General features: G+C 45.7%; 1 protein-coding gene across 1 annotated transcript in view; it reads right to left on the bottom strand.

The window, feature by feature from the left end:
* LOC111957773 (U5 small nuclear ribonucleoprotein 200 kDa helicase) overlaps positions 1 to 18,853 on the bottom strand; it is a 30,739-nt gene that overhangs the window by 5,531 nt on the left and 6,355 nt on the right. Inside the window, exons 16-39 of the mRNA XM_023978759.2 lie at positions 18,340 to 18,489; positions 18,095 to 18,205; positions 17,848 to 17,979; positions 17,510 to 17,698; positions 10,349 to 10,546; positions 10,021 to 10,173; positions 9,799 to 9,879; positions 9,293 to 9,376; positions 7,107 to 7,213; positions 6,855 to 6,973; positions 6,591 to 6,745; positions 6,309 to 6,498; positions 5,837 to 6,010; positions 5,518 to 5,678; positions 5,005 to 5,232; positions 4,677 to 4,868; positions 4,356 to 4,534; positions 4,075 to 4,226; positions 3,867 to 3,975; positions 3,641 to 3,749; positions 3,336 to 3,525; positions 995 to 1,159; positions 685 to 806; positions 382 to 525 (exon numbers count right to left, since the gene is read on the bottom strand). Coding sequence (XP_023834527.1) covers positions 382 to 525; positions 685 to 806; positions 995 to 1,159; positions 3,336 to 3,525; positions 3,641 to 3,749; positions 3,867 to 3,975; positions 4,075 to 4,226; positions 4,356 to 4,534; positions 4,677 to 4,868; positions 5,005 to 5,232; positions 5,518 to 5,678; positions 5,837 to 6,010; positions 6,309 to 6,498; positions 6,591 to 6,745; positions 6,855 to 6,973; positions 7,107 to 7,213; positions 9,293 to 9,376; positions 9,799 to 9,879; positions 10,021 to 10,173; positions 10,349 to 10,546; positions 17,510 to 17,698; positions 17,848 to 17,979; positions 18,095 to 18,205; positions 18,340 to 18,489 — 3,594 coding nt within the window. The remainder of the gene's footprint in view (positions 1 to 381; positions 526 to 684; positions 807 to 994; positions 1,160 to 3,335; positions 3,526 to 3,640; positions 3,750 to 3,866; positions 3,976 to 4,074; positions 4,227 to 4,355; positions 4,535 to 4,676; positions 4,869 to 5,004; positions 5,233 to 5,517; positions 5,679 to 5,836; positions 6,011 to 6,308; positions 6,499 to 6,590; positions 6,746 to 6,854; positions 6,974 to 7,106; positions 7,214 to 9,292; positions 9,377 to 9,798; positions 9,880 to 10,020; positions 10,174 to 10,348; positions 10,547 to 17,509; positions 17,699 to 17,847; positions 17,980 to 18,094; positions 18,206 to 18,339; positions 18,490 to 18,853) is intronic.

The following is an 18,853-nucleotide window of genomic DNA, read 5'->3' as shown; positions in this document are numbered from 1 at the left end:
TCTGTAATTAATTTACACATTTTTGCAGGCGAGATCTTAGTCAACAATTTTACTTCTGACTAGGATGTTTGGTGCAATTTCGGAAAAATTTGCATGAGGGCGAGTCGTCAGAGAAATTACAAATAAATTAATTGAAGAATCCCTACTGTTGACCAAATCGACGAACGAGGGGGCGTAGTCCTCGGCTTCCGACTTCGGCTTGCCTCTAGAAAAAAAGTTGTGCCCGAACAGCCGGAAAAACCCTTGCCCATGTCCAAAACGTCTCAAAATGTCATCATAATATATGTGGATTGCTCTACAGAGCCCATTTACCACAGCTAAGATTCCACCAAAGTATCTATCAATGTCTCATTCAGGGAGCTGTTAGCCATTCCTCCTCACCTTGCTGAGGATCTCCTCTGTGTCTGACTGCAGCTCAGCGCTCAACTGCATCCTGGACAAGTGAGCCTGCAGCAGCAGATTGGTCTTCACGTGTGGGTCATTGAACTTGGGGTTGTTCAGTTTGTGTGGCACCTTCTGGGCCAGCTGAAAACACCACATATACAACTTGATTAATGACAAGTGTTTCCGGATTAGTATTCGTGAGCAATTTCCATTTTTTCCACTTCTACATGGGTATTTGAGTGGGTTATGAGTCTGCTCATAATGCATATTATGATTATTGACGTGCATTAGTATGTTTACCTGTCTGAGCAGGTTGTCCTCATGGTGTCTGATGGGGATGTTCTTGTACTCCGCAGCATTGGAGATGATCTCAATCAATCCACGAATCTTGGTCTTGGCGTTCAGGGACATACTGAACAACTCTGATACAAACACAAATACAATGTCAGTAACTCCAGAACTGTTGTACATAGCAACACGTTATATACTCAATGATGGATGTATTCTATTTCAACAGTTGTTTAGTCTTTGCGATGGTTCACAGTATAGGTGATGTGACTGATACAGCCATATTTCGTGACAGTGGGTTGTTGGTTGTGGTAGTTCTCACCGATGGTGGTGTAGTTGATATAGTAGTAGGCAGCGATCATGCCCAAGTTAAGAGGTGCCACGTCCATCTCATCCTCGATGCTGATGCACTTGGACTGCTCTAGATCATGCAGGGTGTTCTCCACCAGCTCTGACAGGTGGTCTGACAGGTGACGGTGAGACATGCCTGCAGGGGAGATGGAAAGCAGCAGTTTAACAGAAGACTACACATATACTGGTAACTGCCAAAATAAAACAAACACTTGGTAAATGAGGGATACAAAGTATAGTGAAAGCAGGTGGTTCCTGAGTTAATTAAGCCATTAACATCCCATCATGCTTTGGGCCATGTATACAAATGCTGGGCAGGATGACAATGCCCCGATCCACAGGGCACAAGTGGTCAAAATGGTTTGATGAGCATGAAAACGATGTACAGTCGTGGCCAAAAGTTGAGAATGACAAATATTAATTTCCACAAAGTTTTCTGCTTCAGTGTCTTCAGATATTTTTGTCAGATGTTACTATGGTATACTGAAGTATAATTACAAGCATTTCATAAGTGTCAAAAGCTTTTATTGACAATTACATTAAGTTGATGCAAAAAGTCAATATTTGCAGCGTTGACCCTTCTTTTTCAAGACCTCTGCAATCCGCCCTGGCATGCTGTCAATTAACTTCTGGGCCACATCCTGACTGATGGCATAATCAATGCTTGGAGTTTGTCAGAATTTGTGGGTTTTTGTTTATCCACCCGCCTCTTGAGGATTGACCACAAGTTCTCAATGGGATTAAGGTCTGGGGAGTTTCCTAGCCATAGACCCAAAATATCGATGTTTTGTTCCCAAAGCCACTTAGTTATCACTTTTGCCTTATAGCAAGGTGCTCCATCATGCTGGATAAGGCATTGTTCGTCACCAAGCTATTCCTGGATGGATGCTCTCGGAGGATGTGTTGGTACCATTCTTTATTCATGGCTGTGTTCTTAGGCAAAACTGTGAGTGAGCCCACTCCCTTGGCTGAGAAGCAACCCCACACATGAATGGGCTCAGGATGCTTTACTGTTGGTGTGACACAGGACTGATGGTAGCACTCACCTTGTCTTATCCGGACAAGCTTTTTTCCGGATGCCCCAAAAAAATCGGAAAGGGATTCAGAGAAAATGACTTCACCCCAGTCCTCAGCAGTCCAATCCCTGTACCTTTTGCAGAATATCAGTCTGTCCCTGATGTTTTTCCTGGAGAGAAGTGGCTTCTTTGCTGCCCTTCTTGAACACCAGGCCATCCTCCAAAAGTCTTTGCATCACTGTGCGTGCAGATGCACTCACACTTGCCTGCTGCCATTCCTGAGCAAGCTCTGTACTGGTGGTGCCCCGATCCCACAGCTGAATCAACTTTAGGAGACGGTCCTGGCGCTTGCTGCACTTTCTTGGGCGCCCTGAAGCCTTCTTCACAACAATTGAACCGCTCTCCTTGAAGTTCTTGATGAGCCGATAAATGGTTGATTTAGGTGCAATCTTACTGGCAGCAATATCCTTGCCTGTGAAGCCCTTTTTGTGCAAAGCAATGATGACGACACATGTTTCCTTGCAGGTAACCATGGTTGACAGAAGAACAAGGATTCCAAGCACCACCCTCCTTTTGAAGCTTCCAGTCTGTTATTCAAACTCAATCAGCATGACAGAGTGATCTCCAGCCTTGTCCTCGTCAACACTCACACCTGTGTTAACAAGAGAATCACTGACATGATGTCAGCTGGTCCTTTTGTGGCAGGGCTGAATGCGGCGGAAATGTTTTTTGGGGATTCAGTTCATTTGCATGGCAAAGAGGGACTTGGCAATTAATTGCAATTCATCTGATCACTCTTCACAACATTCTGGAGTATATGCAAATTGCCATCATACAAACTGAGGCAGCAGACTTTGTGAAAAGTTATATTTGTGTCATTCTCAAAACTTTTGGCCACGACTGTAAACTAAATGGCCGTTTCAGTCACCAGATCTCAACCCAACTGAACACTTATGGGAGATTCTGGAGCAGTGCCTGAGCTAGTTTTTACCACCACCATCAACAAAACACCAAATTATGGAATTTCTCATAGAAGAATGGTGTTGCATCTCTTCAATAGTTTCAGACACTTGTAGAATCTATGTCAACGTGCATTGAAGCTGTTCTGGCTTGTGGTGACCCAACACCCTATTAAGACACTTTATTTAGGTGTTTCCTTTATTTTGGCAGTTACCTGTATGTCTGGAAAATAAATCAACTTCAACTAAAAGGCATATAGTCCGAAAACCTGTATAGCCCATCTGTAAGAATGCCAACAGTAGAGAGCAGTCGCAGTGCTGTGAGTGTCTGTCTCACCCTGCAGGTTGTAGTAGTTGGGGTTCTGGGTCATGCGGCGGTACAAGAAGGTCCAGGTCAGGTAGTCCACTGCGTCCTGTTTGTTCTCCACCGTCTTGGTGACGATTTCAGCGTTGAAGTGGTCATGCATACAGTGGTCCAGGTGAGATTCCACCGGCAGGGGCTCATACAGGAACTTCTTGAAGAAATCCTACATTTGAGAAAAAGAGAGTGGGTTATAAACGACAGAATGATGGAGTACGAGAGACAGAGAGGGACTGAGTGAAAATGGAGAGTGCGAGTAAATGAGGATATTGCCAATGTACCTTTTTGGAACCCTGACACATGATGACACAGCGTCCCTCATCGTCCTGCAGGGGCCGGTTGGCCTTGCCCACCATCTGGAGCACATCGTAAATAGGGTAGTCCACGTAGCTGGGGACAGAGAGGACGTGGTCACTAACACACACTCAACCTGAGGCAGGAGGAGGTTCTGACGGGTATAAATTAGGAAATGTAGTCATCACCAAAACCAGTGTCGTAGCTACTTACGCATGGATTTTGCCGTTGTAATACTGGGTGTCCATGATAACGACCAAGTGAGCAGAGATGTTGGTGCCCCAGCAGAGGGAGCGTGAAGCCACCACAACCTGGACTGCACCTGCAGACCGAAGACCAGACACAGCATGTCATTTAACAACCATAGCCCATAATTCCCCTAACTAGGCATCAGCAGGTCTAATGGAGTGGCCAGTTGTACCTGAGTTGAAGAGCTGCTCCACGATCCTGCGCTCTGTGGTGGACAGGCCCTCGTGCAGGTAGCCCACCCCATTGGCCAACGTCTCCTTCAGGGTGCCGTCCGTCACCTTCTCCAGAAAGGGAGCCAGGTCCTTCTCAGTGCAGTGCAGGAACCTACAGGGAGACAGGGACATATGTTACTGCTTTGAGACCTCAGGTTACACCTATCATTACTGGATACCTATTAAGAGTTTTAACCCCTTGCACCCCTCAGAGATTAAAGGGTGAGGTTATGGGTCTGACCTCTGAGGGACCACGTCAGCAGCACAGAAGGTGAGGATGTCAATGGCGGTGAGGCGGGTCTGTCGGCGGGATGGGACGAACACCACGGCCGGTTTGGAGGGGGAGTGCTTCATGATGGCGTGGTACACTGGCTTGGCCATGGACAGCAGGCGAGTCTGGGTGTGACTCACATTGAAGCCCTGAGGAGAGAGAGGCATTACAATGAGGTTCAATTGAGCAGATGATATTACCCAGCCAAACAATAACAGATTTTATGGCCAAATCCTTATTGGTGGCAGGTTGATGATGATAAAATGTTAAGACATTAGTCATGGTTCAGACCTGGATGTGCAGCTCCAGAGGGACAGGCCTGACGTTGGGGTGGAAGTTGAAGGTTGCGGTGGTACTGCATCCCAGCCAGTGGGCCACGTCTTTGGCGTTGGACAGGGAGGAGCTGAGGGCCACGATGCGGATGGGACGCTCAATCTGAGATGAGATGTACCTCATCCTGGAGCAGATTACCTCCAACACAGGCTACAAGCAAGACAATGAGTGTGAATATCAATGTATTTTACTTCACATGCCAAACAAGTATTGTATAGTTTATATCTAATCAAAGCACTAGGCAGGTGGATATATAGGTTTTATCAGTTTGGATTCATGGCCTTACTCCATTCTCTCCTCCAATGAGGTGAGTCTCGTCCACGATGAAGAGGCTGACGTTCTGGACGTTCTTCCTCTGCTTCCAGCGGCGTGACAGGATGTCCCATTTGTCCGGGGTGCTGACGATGATGTCACCCTTGCCCAGCAGCTTCAGGTCAGTGCTGGTCTCTCCCGTCAGCAACACCACCTTCTTATTCAGAGCATCCTGGAACTTCTGGTGCCAGTCAACAAACACCTGGACACACACAGGAAGATATTAAACGGAGGTGTAAGGAATGGGTAAACAGTGTGAACAATTAGAAGTCAGATGAAAACATTATGTTAAAAAGGGGGGCAATGTGCAGTTCCTACATCCAAATTAATGATATGTACCCATTGATTCTTGAGGAATATAATTTATAAATGCCTCACGAGCATAGTTTTACTGTCCTGCCCCATCAGAACCCAAAATATAACCTTGCTTTAATCCAACGTTTGTAAACGATGTAAATGTAAAAACAGTCCATATTGATAACTGTACCTGTTCAGCCAGGGCCTCCATGGGTGTGATGTAGACACATCGGCCCTCTGCGTTGTGCAGCAGCATCCTCAGGATGGCAAACTCAGCACAGATGGTCTTCCCACTGCCGGTCGGGGCTCCCACAAACACGTTGTCGTCACTGTTGTACACAGCGTTGAACACTGGAGGAAGACGGACAATACCACACAGTTTACTCCCAGTGTAAGCACCAAAAGGTATAGAGGCATGTGCCTGATCGAAGTCATTGAATGGGCCACATTGGTCTTTGAGGTCAGATGGGTGCTGTTAGAAACTGTTAGCCAACATGGTGCCATCTTACCCTGCGTCTGGATGGGGTTGAAGAAGGGGAACTTGTTGTGGTAGAGGGTCTCGAAGGCGGCATTACGGAGGGCTGTCACAGGCAGGGGCTGCAGGTCCAGCAGCTCAGTGGGAGGGGGGTACTTCTCTGGCAGGATCAGGTGGCGGAAAGACACCGGCAGCTGCGTCTCACAGGCTGAGAGAAGGAGAGAGAGATACATTTTCAATGGACATCCTCTAAAGTCTATATTTTCTCATACAGTTTAATTAACTACATTCTACATATTTAGCAGACACCCTTATCCAGAGCAGCTTACAGGAGCAATTAGGTTTAAGTGCCTTGCTCAAGGGCACACAGACATTTTTTTTTTTACCTAGTCAGCTTGGGGGATTTGAACCAGCGACCTTTTGGTTACTGGCCCAATGCTCTAAACCACAAAAAAACCACATATATATATATATATATATAATATCTAGCCAGAGGAGTCACTCACATAGCCAACGGTCCGAGGCCACACGGATGAAGTACTGCGGGGGCAGGGGCTCAAACACGGGCACAAAGAAGGTGACCAGGTGCTCGTCCTGGGCGTACTTGGCCTTGAGCAGGAAGTACTCGTGGTGTAGTATGACCTCACTGTCCACATCCTCCACCAGTATCCAGAAGGCCTCCGATGAGCCATGCACCTGTATGGGCCACAGAGAGCAGTGTTAACGGTTTGTGTGTGTGTTACAGTAAGTGAATCCTGTTAAACTACTATAGCCACTGAACCACTGACCTTGTCATCCCACTGGAAGTCTGGTGTGATGGTGAGTTCCACCTTCAGTGTGGAACGGGTGATGGGCTGCAGGTGGACGGCCAGGTCCAGTTTGGGGAACTGGTGCACGTACTTGTGGATGGTCTTCCCCATCTTGGGCATGCGGATCAACTCACCTGAGGGACAGAAGGACTTTAACAACCGGGGATGAATCAATGAGAATGTAGTGTTAGTGGGTGCAGGTCTGAGGTGGGGCATTTGGAGCAGACTGCAGAGCAGACTCACCAATCTCATTGTGGTTGAGGTCATAGAGGCGCTCGAAGGGGAAGTTCTTCTTCTCAATCTTCTTGATGACTTCCTCTGGGAGCTTCCTGAACTGACGCAGAGGAGACATGGACTGCCACCTGTGTAGGAGGGACACATCCACACAGGGAAGAACGTCACATTTCATGTATCATCATCATGTAATTCACTAGGACTGTAGACTAACGTCTTAAATCAGTGAAAACTAGGAATAAACAGCAATGGTTAACTTACATCCTCTTGTCAATCATCTTGCAGAGGTTCATGGTCTTGTCTGTGAGCTGGGCCCATCCCCTGCTCAGGACGATCTCAAAGATTGCTCGCATCAGTCTTCCAGCACTCTGAGGAAGAACACAGTTAAAGCTAGAATCAGAAGGTGAGACAAAGTTTTCACCCAGCCTTTGTTTTGGTAAAAAAGTGAGGGATAGGCCGTGAGAAATGCCACCTTTCTCAAATTCATAGACAGAGCTATGGATGCAAGGACTGACCATCCATGATTTCAAAATCATAGTTAACCATGTTGAGGATATACAGTGTTTGTTTACATTTACATTGTTTACAATCATTGGAGGAAAACATGCTTATATTTTGGGTACTGATGGGGTACAACAGTTGAACTAAGCCCATGAGGCATTTCTAAGTTAAATTCTTCAAGAATTAATGGGTATATACAGTTGAAGTCGGAAGTTTACATACACTTAGGTTGGAGTCATTAAAACTCGTTTTTCAACCACTCCACAAATTTCTTGTTAACAAACTATAGTTTTGACAAGTCGGTTAGGACATCTACTTTGTGCACGACAAGTCATTTTCCCAAAAATTGTTTACAGACAGATTATTTCACTTATAATTCACTGCATCACAATTTTAGTAGGTCAGAAGTTTACATACACTAAGTTGACTGTGCCTTTAAACAGCTTGGAAAATTCCAGAAAATGATGTCATGGCTTTAGAAGCTTCTGATAGGCTAATTGACATCATTTGACATCATTTGAGTCAATTGGAGGTGTACCTGTGGATGCATTTCAAGGCCTACCTTCAAACTCAGTGCCTCTTTGCTTGACATCATGGGAAAATCAAAATTAACAAGACCTCAGAAAATAAATTGTTGACCTCCACAAGTCTGGTTCATCCTTGGGAGCAATTTCCAAACGCCTGAAGGTACCACGTTCATCTGTACAAACAACAGTACCCAAGTATAAACACCATGGGACCACGCAGCCGTCATACCGCTCAGGAAGGGGACGCATTCTGTCTCCTAGAGATGAACGTACTTTTGTGTGAAAAGTGCAAATCAATCCCAGAACAGCAAAGGACATTGTGAAGATGCTGGAGGAAACAGGTACAAAAGTATCAATATCCACAGTAAAACGAGTCCTATATCGACATAACCTGAAAGGCCGCTCAGCAAGGAAGAAGCCACTGCTCCAAAACGACCATAAAAAAGCCAGACTACGGTTTGCAACTGCACATGGGGACAAAGATCGTACTTTTGGAGAAATGTCCTCTGGTCTGATGAAACAAAAATGTAACTCTTTAGCCATAATGACCATCATTATGTTTGGAGGAAAAGGGGGGACGCTTGCAAGCTGAAGAACACCATCTCAACTGTGGAGCACGGGGGTGGCAGCATCATGTTGTGGGGGTGCTTTGCTGCAGGAGGGACTGGTGCACTTCACAAAATAAATGGCATCATGAGGAAGGACAATTATGTGGATATATTGAAGCAACATCTCAAGACATCAGTCAGGAAGTTAAAGCTTGGTAGCAAATGGGTCTTCCAAATGGACAATGACCCCAAGCATACAAAGTTGTGGCAAAATGGCTTAAGGACAACAAAGTCAAGGTATTGGAGTGGCCATCATAAAGCCCTGACCTCAATACCATCGAACATTTGTGGACAGAACTGAAAAAGTGTGTGTGAGCAAGGAGGCCTACAAACCTGACTGAGTTACACCAGCTCTGTCAGGAGGAATGGGCCAAAATTCACCCAACTTATTGTGGGAAGCTTGTGGAAGGCTTCCCGAAACATTTGACCCAGGTTAAACAATTTAAAGGCAATGCTACCAAATACTAATTGAGTGTATGTAAACTTCTGACCCACTTGGGAATGTGATGAAAGAAATAAAAGCTGAAGTAAATCATTCTCTCTACTATTATTCTGGCATTTCACATTCTTAGAATAAAGTGGTGATCCTAACTGACCTAAGACAACGGATTTTTACTAGGATTAAATGTCAGGAATTGTGAAAAACTGAGTTTGAATGTATTTGGCTAAGGTGTATGTAAACTTCCAACTTCAACTGTAAAATAATTATACAAAAAATGGATGTAGCAACTAAGGATTCCAGCTTTAACAGTCAGAGGCTGGTAACATACTTAAAACAACTCTCAAATCAAGCAAACAGACATGGGCTTACCTGTGTCACATAGACCATGTCAGCCATCAGAGCAAAGCCCTCCAGTTTGAGCTGAGAGATGTAAGCCTGGAGCAGCACGTTGATCTGTAATAAGAACACACACCTCCGAACTGGTTCATACCAACAGGGCTCTAGTAATACATACTGCAGTGGTGTACCATATCATTGATCAGTGTTAGACCTGGGCTCAAATATATGTGTAGTTGTTCATTAAATACTTATTTTCTGTGTATTTTAGTATTTTCAAATAATGTGGCCCGAATCAACTACTTCTATTGGATTTCCTCTAAATAGCCTACTATTTGAAATTATCTAAAAATACTTATTTCAAATACCTGGGTTAAATGCACAGGAGTGTATTTGAGTCAGTGTATTTGAGTATTTCCAAATACATTCCAGTATTCAAGTGCTTGTCTTTTCAACAACAACAAAAAAGTAATTGAAATACCCTAAATAGTATTTCAACCCAGGTCTGATCAGTGACAACATTGACACATGTAGTATACCTTAGCACTGGGTTCCTCAATGCTCTCCTTCACTGGAATGGGAACTCTCTCCAGAAGCTTCTGCAGCTCCAGCTTCTCTTCCTGAAATAAATCCCCACATGTGAGTATTTATGTATCTGTAGCATTTTACTAGGAACTAGTTTTGTGTAGATCCAACCAAAAGCCACCCCCCAAAATGTGTAGGCTTTAGTAATTGATATAGTATCCCAGAGTGGTGCATACCTCTCTGACAGTGATGTTCCTGAACTCTGAGGAGAGGGAGAAGACGCGGAACAGCTCGATCTCACTAAGGGTGGGCTTCAGCAGCTGGTTGTAGGTCTGGATGGAGTTGTGGGTTATGTAGAAGTGACTGGCGATGCGACCCAGGTCAGTAACCTTCAGGGAGGGATGCGAAAAAGTTGCCCAAAATATAATCTATTATGCACATCAATTTGTCTCATTCATATCAATAGCATAATCTTTGCGTTCACCATCTTAAAATCTTGAAGAGAGTTCACAATTGGTCATTGATCCGCCTGAACAAAAATAACATGTGTAGAGCGGTGTGTACCTGGAAGGCGCCGGTCCTCTTGTCATACTTGACCAGGCTGTTCTTGTCCAGCACGTTGGCTGCAGTGTGGATCAGGTCCATCCTGCGGCGCTCTAGCAAGGGGTCAGAGCTGCGGTCGTCATGGGAGACCCCGTACAGGGTGGGGTTACGGAGCATACGCACATACAGATAGGTGTAGCCCAGCCAGTTCACTGCATCCTGATGAGGAGACAACGAGAGAGGAGTGAGCACTAATGATTCTAGCCGACCAGTTTCTGTACAGGTAAAGTGCAGTCTCAAGAGCACACCACAGCATGTCTGTATGGTTATTTGTGGTGAGTTGTGGGTAGGGTTGTTGCGGTGACCGTATTACCGCCACACCGGCGGTAATTAGGCTTCTCCAAGCTCTGATGCTGCTGTTGGTCATTAGTAACCTACCAAACTTGCTAACTGCCTGGTACTCAGCACTCTATTGTCTCTCTATCAATGAAAATGTATTTGAAAATCTAATCAAACACTTCATGGGAGCCCATGAGCTCATGTTGCTCAACATTTCTATAGGCTATGAAATTGCGCGAGTGACGGCCTCTATTAAAAAGAGGAGGATTCCATCAGCTTTCTCTAGGCTAGGCCTACTATATTTATTTCTCAACTTTCCAAATATTAAGGACATCGTTTATATTTACAACAAGAGTCTAGCCTACCGTTCTACCGCCGTTCTCCTACCTAGTCAACACTGCTGGCTAGCTAGCCAGCTATCCAACTTCTACCGAATAGCAGCACTGTAGAAACTATTACATTACAACGGAACGACCTGATTAGTGTAGTGTTAGCTAGCTACATAGTTGTCTTTGCTGTCTTTGTATCCAAGATAATTGTGTAGTTTAGAGTTTAGAGTAATTATCGAGGTTATCGAGGTTACCTAGCCAGTTATCGAGGTTACCTAGCCAGCTACACTTTCAAACAAAGTCAACAACGCAGCCACTGCTAGCTAGCCTACTTCACCAGCCAGCAGTACTGTATCATTTTAGTCAATAAGATTTTTTGCAACGTAAGCTTAACTTTCTGAACATTCGAGACGTGTAGTCACTTGTCATCCAATCTCCTTTGCATTAGCGTAGCCTCTTCTGTAGCCTGTCAACTATGTGTCTGTCTATCCCTCTTCTCTCCTCTCTGCACAGACCATACAAAGCTTCACACCGCGTGGCCGCTGCCACTCTAACCTGGTGGTCCCAGCGCGCACGACCCAGTGGAGTTCCAGGTCTCCGGCAGCCTCTGAACTGCCGATCTGCAGCCAACAAGGCAGAGTTCATCTCAGCCTATGCTTCCCTCCAGTCCCTCGACTTCTTGGCACTGACAGAAACATGGATTACCACAGATAACACTGCTACTCCTACTGCCTCTCCTCGTCTGCCCACGTGTCTCGCACACCCCGAGAGCTTCTGGTCAGCGGGGTGGTGGCACTGGGATCCTCATCTCTCCCAAGTGGACATTCTCTCTTTTCTCCCTGACCCATCTGTCTATCGCCTCCTTTGAATTCCATGCTGTCACAGTTACCAGCCCTTTCAAGCTTAACATCCTTATCATTTATTGCCCTCCAGGTTCCCTTGGAGAGTTCATCAATGAGCTTGACGCCTTGATAAGTCCTTTCCTGAGGATGGCTCACCTCTCACAGTTCTGGGTGACTTTAACTCCACCTCCCCGTCTACCTTTGACTCATTCCTCTCTGCCTCCTTCTTTCCACTCCTCTCCTCTTTTGACCTCACCCTCTCACCTTCCCCCCTATCACAAAGGCAGGCAATACGCTTGACCTCATCTTTACTAGATGCTGTTCTTCACTAATCTCATTGCAACTCCCCTCCAAGTCTCCGACCACTACCTTGTATCCTTTTCCCTCTCGCTCTCATCCAACACTTCCCACACTGCCCCTACTCGGATGGTATCGCGCCGTCCCAACCTCGCTCTCTCTCCCCCGCTACTCTCTCTCTTCCATCCTATCATCTCTTCCCTCTGCTCAAACCTTCTCCAACCTATCTCCTGATTCTGCCTCCTCAACCCTCTCTCCTCCCTTTCTGCATCCTTTGACTCTCTATGTCCCTATCCTCCAGGCCAGCTCGGTCCTCCCTCCTGCTCGTGGCTCGACGACTCATTGCGAGCTCACAGAACAGGGCTCCGGGCAGCCGAGCGGAAATGAGAAAAACTCGCCTCCCTGCGGACCTGGCATCCTTTCACTCCCTCCTCTCTACATTCTCTTCTTCTGTCTCTGCTGTAAAGCCACTTTCTACCACTCTAAATTCCAAGCATCTGCCTCTAACCCTAGGAAGCTCTTTGCCACCTTCTCCTCCTCCTGAATCCTCCCCCCCCCCCCCCTCCTCTCCCTCTATGCGGATGACTCTGTCAACCATTTTGAAAAGAAGGTCGACGACATCCGATCCTCGTTTGCTAAGTCAAACGACACCGCTGGTTCTGCTCACACTACCCTACCCTGTGCTTTGACCTCTTTCTCCCCTCTCTCTCCAGATGAAATCTCGCGTCTTGTGACGGCCGGCCGCCCAACAACCTGCCCGCTTGACCCTATCCCCTCCTCTCTTCTCCAGACCATTTCCGGAGACCTTCTCCCTTACCTACACTCGCTCATCAACTCATCCTTGACCGCTGGCTACGTCCCTTCCGTCTTCAAGAGAGCGAGAGTTGCACCCTTCTGAAAAAACCTACACTCGATCCCTCCGATGTCAAACAACTACAGACCAGTATCCCTTCTTTCTTTTCTCTCCAAAACTCTTGAACGTGCCGTCCTTGCCAGCTCTCCTGCTATCTCTCTCAGAATGACCTTCTTGATCCAAATCAGTCAGGTTTCAAGACTAGTCATTCAACTGAGACTGCTCTTCTCTGTGTCACGGAGGCGCTCCGCACTGCTAAAGCTAACTCTCTCTCCTCTGCTCTCATCCTTCTAGACTATCGGCTGCCTTTGATACTGTGAACCATAAGATCTCCTCCTCCACCCTCTCCGATTGGGCATCTCCGGCGCGGCCCACGCTTGGATTGCGTCCTACCTACAGGTCGCTCCTACCAGGTGGCGTGGCGAGAATCTGTCTCCGCACCACGTGCTCTCACCACTGGTGTCCCCAGGGCTCTGTTCTAGGCCCTCTCTATTCTCGCTATACACCAAGTCACTTGGCTCTGTCATATCCTCACATGGTCTCTCCTATCATTGCTATGCAGACGACACACAATTAATCTTCTCCTTTCCCCTTCTGATAACCAGGTGGCGAATCGCATCTCTGCAGTCTGGCAGACATATCAGTGTGGATGACGGATCACCACCTCAAGCTGAACCTTGGCAAGACGGAGCTGCTCTTCTCCCGGGGAAGGACTGCCCGTTCCATGATCTCGCCATCACGGTTGACAACTCCATTGTGCTCTCCTCCCAGAGTGCTAAGAACCTTGGCGTGATCCTGGACAACACCCTGTCGTTCTCAACTAACATCAAGGCGGTGACCCGTTCCTGTAGGTTCATGCTCTACAACATTCGCAGAGTACGACCCTGCCTCACACAGGAAGCGGCGCAGGTCCTAATCCAGGCACTTGTCATCTCCCGTCTGGATTACTGCAACTCGCTGTTGGTGGGCTCCCTGCCTGTGCATTAAACCCCTACAACTCACCCAGAACGCCGCAGCCCGTCTGGTGTTCAACCTTCCCAAGTTCTCTCACGTCACCCCGCTCCTCCGCTCTCTCCACTGGCTTCCAGTTGAAGCTCGCATCCGCTACAAGACCATGGTCCTTGCCTACGGAGCTGTGAGGGGAACGGCACCTCAGTACCTTCAGGCTCTGATCAGGCCCTACACCCAAACAAGGGCACTGCGTTCATCCACCTCTGGCCTGCTCGCCTCCCTACCTCTGAGGAAGTACAGTTCCCGCTCAGCCCAGTCAAAACTGTTCGCTGCTCTGGCACCCCAATGGTGGAACAAACTCCCTCACGACGCCAGGTCAGCGGAGTCAATCACCACCTTCCGGAGACACCTGAAACCCCACCCTTTAAGGATACCTAGGATAGGATAAAGTAATCCTTCTAACCCCCCCCTTAAAAGGTTAGATGCACTATTGTAAAGTGGTGTTCCACTGGATATCATAAGGTGAATGCACCAATTTGTAAGTCGCTCTGGATAAGAGCGTCTGCTAAATGACTTAAATGTAAATGTATATGTAAAGACCAGATTAAATCAAGAATAGTCTGATGGGTGACTATCACGTGAATATATATTTTCACTTGTGAATGATGCCCTGCATAAGAAACAATGCCTTTTTTTGGGGCAACTTTTTCGAATTATAGTAGCACACCTCATGTACTGTAGCCTAGCCATAGGCCTATATGTTTTAATAGGTTTGTATCACAACTAAAGTGGCCAAATAACTTCTTAAAATGAAGGCATTAATCTGCTTTACAAGGGTGTAGAGCCTAACTGGCATACTTAGAAGCAGGTGAGTTTCAAGTTGGGAAAGATCATTTTTACCATAAAAATGCACCTTTATAATAAAAGCAGTACATGCATAATTGCATTGGCGGTAACTTTTGATAAATGCTATTTTCCGCTAATGGAATATCTGCGCTTATAGCCTACTGCCATGTGCGCATTGCTGCGCTTATAATGTGAAAAAGCCTAAGAATTTATCAACATTTTAAGCTAAATGTTCTGATCTGTTGCAACAGCCACATCGCGTAAAAAAGTTTTTTTAATGCTAGTGGTTGTATTCTTTGGGATCTATCGCATCCCACAACTGTCCAGACTGTGTTTGGAATATTTATTTCTCGCACAGAATAGGTTGACTTTTGTACTATGTTAATTTATCATCGATTCACAGCTCCTTCGCCAAACGGGTGATGATTTAGCACTGTCGTTGCACCAAACCTAACCATAAACATCAATGCCTTTCTTTAAAATCAATACACAAAGTATATATTTTTAAACCTGCATATTTAGTTAATATTGCTGCTAACATGAATTTCTTATAATTAGGGAAATTGTGTCACTTCTCTTGCGTTCCGTGCAAGCAGTCAGGGTATATGCAGCAGTTTGGGCTGCCCGGCTCGTTGCAAACTGTGTGAAGTCATTTATTCCTAACAAAGACCGTAATTAATTTGCCAGAATTGTACATAATTATGACATAACATTGAAGGTTGTACAATGTAACAGCAATATTTAGACTTAGGGATGGTACCCGTTAGATAAAATACGGAATGGTTCCGTATTTCACTGAAAGAATAAACGTTTTGTTTTCGAAATGATAGTTTCCGGATTCGACCATATCAATGACCAAAGGCTCGTATTTCTGTGTGTTATGTTATAATTAAGTCTGACTGAGCGATGGTAGGCAGCAGCAGGCTCGTAAGCATTCATTCAAACAGCACTTTCGTGCGTTTGCCAGCAGCTCTTCGCAATGCTTCAAGCATTGAGCTGTTTATGACTTCAAGCCTATCAACTCCCGAGATTAGGCTGTTGTAACCGATGTGAAATGGCTAGCTAGTTAGCGTTTCAATCGGTGACGTCACTCGCTCTGAGACTTGGAGTAGTTGTTCCCCTTGCTCTGCAAGGCTTTTGTGGAGCGATGGGTAACGATGCTTCGAGGGTGGCTGTTGACGATGTGTTCCTGGTTCAAGCCCAGGTAGGGGCGAGGAGAGGGACGGAAGCTATACTGCTACACAAGCAATACCTGCCTATAAGAACATCCAATAGTCAAAGGTATATGAAATACAAATGGTATAGAGAGAAATAGTCCTATAATTCCTATAATAACTACAACCTAAAACTTCTTAGCTGGGAATATTGAAGACTCATGTTAAAAGGAACCACCAGCTTTTATATGTTCTCATGTTCTGAGCAAGGAACTTAAACTTTAGCTTTCTTACATGGCACATATTGCACTTTTACTTTCTTCTCCAACACTGTTTTTGCATTATTTAAACCAAATTGAACATGTTTCATTATTTATTTGAGGCTAAATTGATTTTATTGATGTATTATATTAAGGTAAAAGAAAAGTGTTCATTCAGTATTGTTGTAATTGTCATTATTACAAAACATTTTTTAAATAATTTTTTTAAATATATTTTAAAATTGGCCAATATTCGGTATCGGCGTTGAAAAATCACAATCGGTCGACCTCTACTATGGAGGATAGTAGATTGACATAAGGTTGGTGCTTTTGCTGTTCGTTAGGCCTCTTGTTGGCATAGAAAAGTGAATGTGGGCAGTTCTTCCAATATCTTCAATATGCACCTCGGAATTGGATAAGGACGCGACAGATGCGTCCCCAATGTGTCCGTCTTCATTTATAACCCGTGAGAAAGACCCAATCACGTGATGGAGCGCACAGCACTCAGGAAGAAGGGCACAACGGCCACAAGGCATGGATTTTTTTAGGATGCATTACGGCCACACAAATGGCATGCCGCTGTGAAATTATAGGCATTATCAAGTACTTGTCAAATTGTGAATGAGAGACTATTGGAGTGTGTACAGTCTGCGCAAAAAAACAAAGCAGAGCTCATGCCTTTCAAGCAACTTTTTTCAAATCATCATTTAGAGTCGCATCACAGCCTTACAATGTATTACACATCTAAACATATGGCCCAACGTTTCTAGAACAACTAAAGTTACATGAATAACTCTAAGCATATAGGAGTACCTATTTCTTTGTTAACCGCTCGACACAATAACCGCATGTGCGCACTCCCTCAAAATATCATTTTTTATTTCATTCAGTTTTGTTCAATTGTGTTCTTCATAATATAAAATAATGCCACGGAATTCTAAGCAAATCTTGTCTGCTAAATGAACTAGTGTAGCCCACATCCATTTGGCATAGCATGATCAGGACCTAACATAAGGACAACTCTATGCTATTCTGTTCTTCTGTAATAGACTACATTTTCTTCATATCATGCTTCTTTAGACATGTCTAAAATAAATAATTGATTTATTGTGAAGGTGTAGGCTATATTACATGGATTCATCAGTGGTTTGTAGGCCTTGTGTGGAAGCCAGGAGATGCTAAATGTGTTTGTTAATTTGCGGCCAATTACCGTGAGACCGACAGTTATTTGCTTGACAATTACCGGCTGATGAAACTTCGTGACCGACACAGCCCTGGTTGTGGGGGGGTGAACCCCAGTTATACGCTCACCTTAGCATTCTGCACATTGCCCAGTACTATCTCAGCGTTGAGCATATCTGGCAGCTTGGACACCATCTGGCTCTCGATGGGCAGCTGCTGGTTGAGCAGAGACAGGTAGTACTGCAGCTCTCCGTGGGATGTGATCAGGATGCCCTCTCCCTTGGTGTCGTACTGAGGACGCCCAGCTCGACCAAGCATCTGAACACAGAACACAGAGAGGTGTCATTCAAACTCACAAACACGGCCAGAGTTTGAGGATTATTTAGCTAACAAATTACACTGTGCTACAATGAAGTCTAGCCCTGTGTATGTATCTCAGTCATCTAATCCAGCCAATGCAGACAAACCTGTAGAATGTCCAGGGCTCCCAGCTCTGTCCATCGGCCTTTCTCTGGGCTGTACACCTGGGTGCCTTTGATGATGACAGTATGAGCAGGCAGATTCACACCCCATGCCAATGTGGCTGTGGACACCAGCACCTGAAACAGACAGACAAAGCCTTTTCAGTGGGACAGGTCTAGTGACATTGTAACAATAACTCTGACTGTATAGGAGCAAGGGAAAGAGGTTAGTAGAGATTTAGAAGAGACTAACCTGGATGTGGCGATCAGCAAAGAGATCTTCTACCAAGGTACGGTCCACTCTGGTCATACCAGCATGATGGATGGCAAAACCGTAAGGCAGCAAGTCCTTAAGCTCAAGGTTCTGGTGGATGAAAAAAATGTATGTACTGTTTAGAGAATTTTTATTTTACTTTTATAATCAGATTGTAAGATTTGGTTTTCAATGAAGTGCATAGATTGACAGCTAAAATCAGTCTCCAGGTCAGATGAGCTCACCTTGCACTGCTCTGCCTCAGTCCTGAGGACCTCGGTGGAGGCTGAGCCCTCCCTCAGGAACAGCCCCAGAGTGTCCTTCTCCAGACACATGTCCCTGATGGCCCGGGCCGTCTTCCCAGTCTCCTTCCTGGAGTGGACAAACACCAGCACCTGACAAACACAAGTTAGCACAGGGATACTAGATTGTGGAACTCTCTGTTGCTCTTCCTCTGATAAACAGACATTGGGATTTTCTAGAGCTCATGTTTTGTTTTGGTCGCAATGTGGAGTCAGATGATGGTTACAGAGCACGACTCAATTGGCCCAGCATTGTCCGGGTTAGGGGAGGGTTTGGCCAAAGGGGGCTTTACTTGGCTCATCGTGCTCTAGCGACTCCTTGTGGTGGGCCGTGCGCCTGCAGGCTGACCCTGGTTGTCAGTTGAACAATGTTTCCTCCAACACGGCTGGCTTCTGGATTAAGCGGGCGGGTGTTAAGAACAAGGATGCAAACTGGTGAGGGCCCAAAAAGGTGACA

This window comes from Salvelinus sp. IW2-2015, linkage group LG33, assembly GCF_002910315.2.
Source record: "Salvelinus sp. IW2-2015 linkage group LG33, ASM291031v2, whole genome shotgun sequence".
NCBI classification, from domain to species: Eukaryota; Metazoa; Chordata; class Actinopteri; order Salmoniformes; family Salmonidae; genus Salvelinus; species Salvelinus sp. IW2-2015.
The sequence above is the reverse complement of the archived record's forward strand: the minus strand, read 5'-3'. Positions and strand labels throughout refer to the sequence as shown.